Source organism: Mytilus edulis, chromosome 4 (genome assembly GCF_963676685.1).
Source record: "Mytilus edulis chromosome 4, xbMytEdul2.2, whole genome shotgun sequence".
NCBI classification, from domain to species: Eukaryota; Metazoa; Mollusca; class Bivalvia; order Mytilida; family Mytilidae; genus Mytilus; species Mytilus edulis.
Genome location: NC_092347.1, coordinates 34,908,907 through 34,920,580, shown reverse-complemented (window position 1 = coordinate 34,920,580; position 11,674 = coordinate 34,908,907). Strand labels below are relative to the sequence as shown.

At 33.1% G+C, this 11,674-nt stretch overlaps 2 protein-coding genes across 2 annotated transcripts; one reads left to right on the top strand and one right to left on the bottom strand.

Moving 5' to 3' along the window:
• On the bottom strand, positions 1-6,284 carry LOC139519559 (uncharacterized). Its single transcript, XM_071311728.1, has 4 exons — positions 6,060-6,284; positions 2,465-2,606; positions 2,117-2,178; positions 1-552 (listed from the first exon to the last, which is right to left on the bottom strand). The coding sequence occupies exons 1-4, from the start codon at positions 6,112-6,114 to the stop codon at positions 389-391; spliced, it is 423 nt and encodes a 140-aa protein (XP_071167829.1). The 5' UTR covers positions 6,115-6,284; the 3' UTR covers positions 1-388.
• Positions 6,285-8,929: 2,645 nt separating this feature from the next.
• Positions 8,930-11,137, top strand: LOC139521347 (uncharacterized). Its single transcript, XM_071314826.1, has one exon. The coding sequence runs from the start codon at positions 8,930-8,932 to the stop codon at positions 11,135-11,137; it is 2,208 nt and encodes a 735-aa protein (XP_071170927.1).
• The last annotated feature ends 537 nt before the right edge of the window (positions 11,138-11,674 follow it).

The window sequence follows — 11,674 nt, the reverse complement described above, 5'->3', positions numbered from 1 at the left end:
TTTTCGGAATTGTTTAAGATTTATTTGCACGTATTCCAAAATTTATAACAGTTGTTCATTGATAAGAAGATATGCTATACTCAGACAGCCAATCTGCACTAAAATGTTGACTTCATAACATAGGTATATCAATGTCACGGAAAGAAAATTCTACTTTTTTCCAATTATAATCTTTCAGTGTCTAATTGAAATTGTACTGTCTAACACTGATCTTAACACATATATTTATCCTTTTGTTACTGGTTGTATTTTCTGGTTTATATATGATGCAAACTTGTAAATCAAAGATAACAACGTTTTATATTTGGCTATCATCGTATGTTACTGCTGGTTTCTGTAGTTTATATCTTTGAGAGTAAGCTATTAACTTGGTTTAATTTCATGTTATTTACACCTTTAAAATTTCTTCCTCTGGTTTTATATCTGGTAATTCTGTCTCTCTCTTATGTTTCTTTTTGCAGATTAATATAATTATGAATACAGTAAAGAGTAACACAATGGTTATAATACCAGCAATCAATCCTGCATTCGTTGTTTTCTCTTCTCTTGATCCTGTGAAATAGATTAAGTTTACATATCAAACGGACTAATATATATGTATTATCTCAAGTGTGATTGAAACACTTACTGATGATTTTAAAATTTATTTCCTCAAAAACTGGTGTATAGAAATATGGCCACCATTTTCTTCAGCCGACCGGCATTTAACCCTTGCTAAAGTAGGACGTCCGTTTGTTTAAATACGAAGCCACGTACGGTTCGAATAGTAATTAATGAAATGCGTTGTGTAGACCGACTACGCTGCTCTATGCACGACAAAAAAAACCCTTGCAACAACACTCCGAGGGTCCTAAGTTGCTAAGTTGCATAGATAAATTTCTGCCCCATTCCAATTGCAACATATAATCATGTTGGTGGCTGTTCAATTTCCTGAACTTTTTTTTCGGATATAACTACCTTACAGAACACGTAGTAAATGTAAATTGGTTTTTCGTCCATAATAGTCATAGATAATTTCATTTGACGGTACGCAAACAAACAACCAACATAAACTGTCAATTAATTTTATTATCAGGTAATTCCTGGAGTTCTTGATTATACATAATGTGTCAAAAAAACAACAAAAACCTGACCAAAGAGTAAATATAGTAAAAATATAGTCGAAAGCCACAAATATATTTATACCCGTCATAATTCGAAATTTTCGAAACAGTAATGAAAATTTCAATATTGCTTTTAACAATGATTTTGTTTAAAAAAAATTTAAACATAACTTAATATATACTGCTATAAAATGATACATTTACAGTCATGTGAACTTAACATCCTACATCCTGCCGATACTGTTTACTTATATTTTGACATTGCACAATGTTATTCCTACTGTAATCACTAGCCAGTCAACACTAATATTGAGAGTTCGAACCCCTCTCGTGTGGGTGAACACGACTCCAACCTTGACTAGGCTTGCCAGTTTTCACTATCAAAGGTCAGTGGTTTTCTTCGGACACTCCGGATTCCTCCGGATTCCTCCACTAATAAAAACTGGCCACCACTAAATAGCTCAAATGTGGCCCTTAAATGGCGTTAAAACACCAACAATCAATCAGTCATATTTCATTGTTGTTTATTGTTTTTATGTTAGCTGTTTTTGCGCCTTGTGTTGATCTTTTAAGTCAAGCCGATTGCAACTGTTTGTTTACAGTTTATCCTTATTTTGTGCTGCTACAGCCTGTCCCGAGTTCGCAGAGTTGCGCGCTGATTTGTTTTGTGGCTGTGTCAGGAAACTGTAGTACAGTGCTTGTTGTTCATTCATGCATGTCATATTTGTTTTTTCGTGTTATGTAGGCCATTCGTGTTTTTTTTGTTAGATTGGGTTCATCTTTTTAATGTAGCCCGGGGCCTTTTTGTGCCGATATAAGATATCGACGTTCTTGCATTGTTGCTTTTAGCCGATATAAGATATGGACGTTCTTGTATTGTTGCTGATAACACGGGGGTCTATAATTGATTTCTTCTACTCCAATTTATATTTTGTTGATAGTCGTCTCATAAGCATTTATACCACGTTTCCTCATTTTGATATATATATATATAGATGATTAATGAAACTTACTTTTAAAAATGATATTGATATCTATCATTTCGCAAAATTTACCAGTATATTTTTTTACACATCTGAAACAAAAAATCAAGGTATGTACAACAAAGACATTTTAAAATAAAAACAAATAAATTGCATTTTGCGATTTCTAAAAGACATCAAGTTTACAGTAACGTTGTATTAAACCCAATAAATGCTTTTAAGAAAAACATATACTGCTTCACGACACATAAAATGAGCAACAGGAACAATTTCTTTATTGACACAAAATAAAATAACATTTATTATGCTCATTAATGACTTTTACGGACACTGGAAAATGAACGCCGTATTTTCGTATTTGTACGTTAGTATACTTACGCACAGCGAACAAATCTATCTTCTATGAAAGTTGCGAAACATGTCCCTCCGTTCCGACATGCAATGGTTTGTGTTTCATTTTCTGTACATTTCAGTCTGTGATTAACTGCCATTTTAACCTCATCATGTGGAGCAGTTTGACCTTGTGTATGAATAAGACGTAAAAATAAAATACAATGTAGTGACACATTCGTAAAACTGTCAAAATATCACCCCCTAAAAACACACTAAAATAAGTTGATAGTATTCTTAGCCAAATGAAAATTAAACCATGTCCCTAGTTTCGGTAAAGAAAAAAAGTATGATAACAAAAATACCGAACTCCATTGAAAATTGAAAACGGAAATTCCTATATCAAATTGCAATAACAAAATCTTTAACACATCAAACAAATGGAAAACAACTTGGTTAGGCATTTCCTTATGTAGAAAATGGTGGATTAAATATGAATTTCAACACTGCAACAATTATTATTCGATATTTCTCTATTCGACACAATTATATTTTAGTTTTTAAAGCACAAGGCGTGTCGACGCTTCTTTTAAATACATACAATTAACTGTTGAGAATGGAAAAAAATCGTTCACACGAGTTATAGTGAATGAATCTGTTTCTGTTATTACCTTTTTCCTTACTTTTCACAGAATTTCTGAAAATTGTGTTCTTTATGTGTGACGTCTTAAGAAATGGTCACCTTTGTCATGATGTCACATTGAACAATCCAGAAGAAACCAAGAAAATTTGACGTCATAAATATATGCTAATCATTTGCCTAGAACAGATATTTCACTAGTGAGGAGAAATATCATTCTTACACCAATCAAGAAATGGCGAAAAGCCCAAAATTTACAGAAACGTGGTTTCATATCAAGCTAGCTACAAAAGTGACAGAAGCTACAAATTGGACATGCAAAACTAATAGGTCGAAGGTCAACAAATTAAACGACGTAAAGATAAATAAAGGCAACAGACACACACAGAGAGAAACGGACTAAGCATTAGACTAAATCCTATGAGAATAACAAATATAACATCAAAACCAAATACATGATTTTGGGATTGATAAGTACCGTGACACGTCTTATAGTAATGTGAATTCACACACAAAAATAAGAGAAACCAAACGACACAACGGAAACACAACGTTAAAATGTAACACACAGAGAAACGAACTATAATATAACAATGGCCATATCCCTGATTTGATACAGGGCATTTTTAAAGTAAAACATGGGGGGGTTGAACCTGGTTTTGTGGCATGCCAAACCTCCCTCTTTTATGGCCATGTGAAATATAACATTAAAATGACAAGACAACATTACAGGACTACAATATAAATAAATAGCTAACAAAAGGCAATAAGTTTTAAAAATTTTAATACGCCAGAAGTGCATTTTGTCCGCACAAGACTTACTAGTGACGCCCAGATACAAAAGTTTGAAAGCCGAAACAAGTACAAAATTGAACAGCATCGAGGACCAAAAGTTCTAAAAAGTTGTGCCAAAAACGGCCAGGGTTTTCTGTTAGGTATCAGAACATTCCTATTATTTAGAATAATTTATACTTTTGCAAACAGTAAATTTTATAAAATGACAATACAAAAGATAAACATGATAAAACTGAAGTATTAGCTAATTACAGGAAACAGCCGAAATACATTACATAACCCAACAAAATGCAACACATCTGAATAAGTTTAAACCTCAACGCCAAGTGACGTCATATTAGAAATTGTAAACAAATTACAAAAAAATGACGTCACATTTGAATTTGTAAAACAGATCAGCAAAAAATGAAAAATGACGTCACATTTGAATGAATAAGATAGAATTAGGATTGATGTAAGATTATATTTGAACTAAATACTGATATTACATTTAATAATAATGCACATTTCAATACTTATTAATAGCAAAATAAGGTAGCAATTAACTACATTATATAGCAGCTATGTCTGGTTTGTAAACAAGTCCACAAAACACAACATAAAACACTTAAAACTGATAAAAATTAGGACGAGATCAGGTGCTCCAGAAGTGCAAGTAGATCTTACTCCAGTAGTGTCACCAGTCGTTCATTAATCTCTTAAATCAAACCAATTTACAAGAATTGATTAATAAGGTATTGTAAAAGCCTACCTTAACCACTTTGAATCCCTTTTGTTAAAGTCATATGCAACAAGTGACTGGGGAAAAAAAATCTTAATTCTTATACCAATGCAATGTTTATATCATAAACTAGTCTTCTATGCACGATTTCTTCATTTATTACACGAACATATCGTATAATCGTCAATTTTTTTTAGTCTGTCTGTTATGATTTAACAAATATGGCAGCTCATTTATTGCCGTGTTTTGAAGTCGTAGATTACCGATTGTCACCTTATAGTAAACAATCAACAAAGAAGCATGGATATAGATCACGTGTATAACATGTACAATCAGATAATAGTTTATTTAAAAACAGATCCATGCGTATTGCGATCACCGGATTTTTATGAGAAGCGTCACGCTTAGGTTACTTGCATACGGAAAATATTTCGGCGAATTGTTTCCTGGAAGCAAGCAATTAAAATAAAGTAAAGTTCTTCTAAATGTGGACAAATTTAAGAATTTTCTTAAAAAAAAAGTATATGTTCATAAGTTTTATAATGAAAACTAACCATTTAGTTATAAAAACATATGCATCATTTTTTTTATTAGAGGTTTCATATGACTTTAATGATCAAATGCAATCATATGCAATGTTTGATATTATGATAGCAAATATAGAAACACACACATATATCTTGTCTTATTACCCAAACTGTATTGTTGGTTACTTTTTTGGGTGGTATGCATAATATTGAATATTTGTAGCCCTTGTGTCTTAAAACCGTTATGGAATAACCATTTCACAAATGATATCGGATATGTTCCTCACGTCGTAACTACAATCCCCTTCCCTTTCATGAATTTGACCTACCGAATTAGACTATTTACCGGATTTGTAATCACATAAGCAACACGACGGGTGCCGCATGTGGAGCAGGATCTGCTTACCCTTCCGGAGCACCTGAGATCACCCCTAGTTTTTGGTGGGGTTCGTGTTGTTTATTCTTTAGTTTTCTATGTTGTGTCATGTGTACTATTGTTTTTCTGTTTGTCTTTTTCATTTTTAGCCATGGCGTTGTCAGTTTGTTTTAGATTTATGAGTTTGACTGTCCCTTTGGTATCTTTCGTCCCTCTTTTAAAATACTGGTTTAGTGTTTAGATACAAAATCACGATGTGTTATTTTAATTGTGATAATTGGAATCATTTAACAAAAGTATTTCATGGAATGATAAATGTAATACTTTTTGTTACAGCACTACCGTCAGTATGGTAAATTCGGTGGATTAGAATCCGAGATCATTTTTTTTTTACAAATTCGGTTATACGCCTTAAGTTAATCGATTGTTGTATCAACGTAACCTTTAAGACAGTTGGAGCATATCCGCGGTTCTCGTTGACAGAAATGTTCTAAACTGTCAACAAAAGGCAAGCATTAACTTAGTAGTTGCATAGATAATATGCCTAATCATATATATTAAGAATAAACGTAAAATGACTTTACCTGTACAGTATTGTATCAAAATAAAACAAATAAGCAGAATTCGTATCAACAACATCTCCAGGGGGTACCCTATCTTACCTCCAGGTAAATAGTTATGATAAAAAACATATCCGGTTGACAGTTTTTAGGTTATATCGTTTTAATTTAAGATAATTTGAATGGCACATCCGTGAAAATGTGAAATCCAGATAACGTAGATTAAGTTACGGGTAATAAATTAGCTCATAACGTCTTTAACCAATATCCAGTATAAACTAAAATTTAAGTTTATAATTCATATTATGTTTTTTATTTTATGTTCATTTAATCAGTGAACCTTCTCTTTTCAAAAATCTTAAATATTTATTCTTCACCTTCCTTATCGCTTGAATTTCATAATAAAAACTCGGTTAATACAGGTAAACATAAATACATTTTGTTTTAAGTTACAAAACTTTAAACTAATAAGCCTGAATATTTGCTGCTTATGAATGCCATACAAGTTTATTATTACTGTAACCTGCAAGGATATGACTGTTCACATGTAAGGAACTTTTGCTATAATACTTTTCAAAAAGTAACATGAATGACTGTATTAGACATACAATATGCCAGATCAACCAACAACAACAACCGAAATAAAATAAATATGTTTAAATTAACAACCGACTCCGAAAATAATAGACGAATAGTAAAAAATCCATTATCTACCAGACAAGTTAATATAGATGACATTCAAAAAAAAATTGTATACATCTCTCATTTATATTTTATTGGGAATTACATGCAAATGTATGACATAAGTAGATACTAAAATAAAGGCAACAGTGTTCAATCGTCATAAATTGATTTGGAGAAAACATTCCGGGTTACAAACTAAAACAGAGGTTAACACACCAACTATAAGAGGAATATATGTGTGGCAAAGTTTACAATGATATTCGGGCAAATAATTGTGACAAAAATTTCGTATACATAAATTTTACTCTAGTCAGCAGTCATAATTCTGAGTAAATGACCTATTTTGAGTAAATGACCTATTCGTCTTGTGGAGAGTTGTCTCATTGGCAATCATACCACATCTTCTTTTTTACATTACCCAGCTACAAACTTAAATGTCTCATTGAACCTTAAATACGCGTGTTCAAAACTAATTATGTCCATCTTGATATTTTTGTAGCACACTATGATATAACAGGTCAATGTTGTACGACAATGTGTCAAGCTGATTAATGATTCTTTAATTTTGTTAATACAAGCGCGAATCAAATTTCATGTCGTTATTACGTTTCATGTGGTTCTCTCATACAATTTGAGTGTATATATCTTTGCCTGTATTGAAGAAATATTAAGAGTCACAATTTGAGTAGGTTTCCAGATATAAACATTAAAAAATGTTGGCTGCTCAAGTTGTGTCCATTGTAATTTTCGAAAAACAATCATCACATTTAAGATACATACCAAGCATATAATTACCACTGGGAAGTTGTTATGAGTCTTATTAAGTGAGATCTATAATTCATATGAAAGGTTCTAAAACATTGCGGCAAATCATACCTCACATGCAATTGTACATTTTGCCTTTACCAGCCTTATGACAATTAACATATGAAAACGTTACACTTTTATGAATACATGTTTAAAGCCAAGTATGAATATAACACATATTGAGGCCACATTTGGCTTCAACATTAAAAAAATCAATAAATCATAATTGTATACATGTGAAAGAAGTAGTGATTGTGATAAAAATGGACTAGTTAATTTTTACCTATTATTTTTATTTGTTTTGTTCTCACATCATTGTCAATATAATGGCATTTTATGCGACTGTCATACAAGTGAAAGGTTTAGCTAACTATATAACCAGGTTTAATCCACTATTTTCTACTTAAAAACATACTTGTTCCTAGTCAGGAATTTGACTGTTGTTATCCATTCGTTTTATGTGTTTGAACTATTGATTCTGCCATTTGATTAGGGTTTAGAATTTTCGCCGGAGTTCAGTATTTTTGTGATTTTACTTTTTGTTCATCTGCAGATAAACGCATATACTGTATTCACGTTTCTATTGTACATGTATCATAGAAAAAACCTACATACAAAATTCTGACTTTTCTTGATACCATGCAGTTTTAAATATATCTTTCTTCAGGGGTTGTATTATTTTAAACCATTGAAACCCTTCTGTCTTTTAATAATTGTTTGTTTTAGTTCAATATCATTGAATCATTTATTAGTTATGTTTTTTATGAAATCTAATATGTATCATTTATCGATGACACTCAATATTAGTAAACTCAATTAGAATTCAAAGTTTTTGGTGATATAATGATTTCCATCGTGAATCATTTATCGTTAGTTTTACTTTTTTGTCTTTGCTTTCAACTTATACTCGAAAACAAAATATATGTATCGATATATTTTGTTTTTTTTTATTAGCTTGGTCAATCGTTTTTAAGACTGCAATACTTATAAAAAGCAATGCTGTATCTCAACCAACATAAAACAATCTTATTTTTTAAGATTGATTAACCATTTTTTCCCCATGACATCAATACAGAAAAGTATACATCTTAAATGATTTGTAGAATTTTTATCTATGTGTTTGATAGAAACATCTTGCCATAATATGCAAACGTAAGTGAGGATAACAAATGAAAAGTATGTTCTACATGTCAAGTATTAGCCGCTGTACATTTACTAAGTAACTAACGTCACTAACGTTACCTATATTGTTTACGTTGCCTATTGTTTACGTAACGTTGCCTTGTGCGCAACGTCTCATAACTTGAATACAATTTGATATGAACACAACGCCTTTCATTACTAACCCTAAAGCGAAGTACTAACCACAAGAAACACGATACACGATATTGGTGCCGTGACCCATGGAGAAATTAAAAGCAATTCGTGGTGGTCACCGTAGTGCAGTTACAAGATTAATTAATAGAACGAAGGAAAGAATTTCGCAAGAAGATATTGGACATAAAGAACTTTCGGCTGCCGCAGACAACCTTACAAAGAAGAGGAACCTGCTTGAATCTTTAGACTCACAGATCTTAGATGGAACCGAATTAGAAGACATGGAACAAGAAATTCTTGACGCGGACGATTATGCAATGAATATGGAAGTCGCCATTCGCCGATTCAAGGACATAGTTTCTGGAAACAAAACAACCCCAGTTCAGCAAACGGTGAGTGAAACAACTTATGTTCCAATAGCCAATACACTTGATTCATCAAATTTTCCGTCAACAAGTATTGCAAATCATAATTCAAATCATTCAGAAAATGTATTTACCGTAGATAATAACTCCGTTTATACGAATGCAAACCCAACAACAGCAACAAACTTCTATCACAAACTACCTAAGCTTGATTTACCGAGTTTTACGGGAGATATATTAACATGGCAGACATTTTGGGAATCGTTTGAGACAACCATTCATCACAATCCCTCTTTGACAAATATACAAAAGTTCAGCTATCTCAAATCTCAGGTACTCAGTGAAGCCGCACAATGCATATCCGGTTTATCTCTATCAAACGCCAACTATGAACACGCAATCATATTGTTAAAGGAGAGGTATGGACAGACACAAACCATTATAAACGCATACATGCAGAATCTACTTGAACTTACGCATCCGTCACTTACGCCGCACAGCATAAGAGTATTTTACGATACAATGGAATCGTGCATAAGGGGATTAGAGTCGCTCGGACAATCGCAAGACACATTCGGATCACTTTTAGTACCAATCATATTTGGAAAGTTGCCCGACGAAATGAAAAAACTCATGACCAGAGAACACGGAAAACGGAATTGGGATATAAGGTCCCTTAGAGAAGCAATCGGCAAAGAGATGTACGTACAGGAAACTGGTTATTCAGATAAATTAGACAGTTTCACACCCACAGCGTCATTTCACACAACAGTTGAACCCAAAATCACTGCAAGACCTCAATATGTAATAAATCAGTTCAAACCCAAAACCTGTATTTATTGCAAACAATCGCATTCGTCAGTCGAATGTACCAGTGTTGTAGACAGAGAGAGCCGCTTAGCTATCATTGAACAGAAAAAAGTATGTTACAGTTGCTTTGGAAGTCATAAAGTTTCAGAATGCCGCTCGCGTTTTAGATGCAGAAAATGTGATAACAAGCACCACACTAGTCTTTGTGACAGTAATAAGAATCAAGAAAAGGAAAGCGTAAGTACAGCAAAATCTTTACCGCAAAATAACATAGTAAGTACAGTAGAGAGCGAAAATGATGCATTAACATGTTACACGTCGACATTGAACATTAAACCAAGGACAGACGTTTTATTAAAGACAGCCATTTCACCAGTTTGGGTAGATGACAGGTCAGCTACCGCTAATATTCTTTTAGATGAAGGATCTCAGAAGTCGTTTATTAGCGAGGAATTAGCCGCTGAATTGCAATTAAAACCGAATGGAACCTCGACAGTTAGCCTAGCAGCATTTGGAGATGAAAACAGAAATATACACAATTTGGACATTGCCGTAATAGATTTACAAACTCAGAATGGGAAGAAAATACCAATGGAAGTATTTATTGTCCCTACTATCGCAGCCCCGTTACATAATCGCATGCCATACAATGCTGCTAAACTGCCTTACCTCAGTGGACTTACATTAGCGCACCCTGTTAGCGACATGGATGAATTCAGGATTTCATTTTTAATAGGTTCGGATTACTACTGGGATATCGTAGGAGACACAGTTATCCGAGGACCAGGCCCGACCGCAGCAGAATCAAAACTCGGATACCTACTTTCTGGACCAATGAAAGACTCAGCTGGACCCACATCCTCATCTTTCATGTTACAACACAAGACAGAAGAAGTCGATTTGAAACGTTTTGGGAAAATCGAATCAATGGGAGAAGTATCTGACAATTCAATGAAATTTAACAAAGACTATTTTGAGACGTATCATTCAAAAAGCAACACAATGAAGAACAATGGTAGGATTCACACATTTAGCAGGGAACCAGGAATAATGAAAATACACGGAGACAGAGCACCGAGTAAAACTGAAGCCAAGCTAAAGATTCAAACATGGACTTAATACTTTCATGACAATATACTTACTGGTATCAAGTGCGCCGTAATTTTGATAATAATCATAGTGAATAGACAGTTTAACAATTTCTATTTATTTACATGGACTTTAAATAGTTAATTATCATTTCACACTTTGTATGTTAATTTCTTTTTCATAATTTTAGATTAATTTTCACTTTTCGGCGCCCCCAGTGTCAAGTATTAGCCGCTGTACATTTACTAAGTAACTAACGTCACTAACGTTACCTATATTGTTTACGTTGCCTATTGTTTACGTAACGTTGCCTTGTGCGCAACGTCTCATAACTTGAATACAATTTGATATGAACACAACGCCTTTCATTACTAACCCTAAAGCGAAGTACTAACCACAAGAAACACGATACACGATACTACATTGCACCACATCTGTCGGAATATCGTTTTTCGAATATACCAGCTATGTTGTTGCCACTATCGTGTCGTCCTTATTATTCGTTATTTAATAAATTCGATGAGTGTAAATTATTATTTTTTCTTGTTAACTTATCCCTCCCTTTTT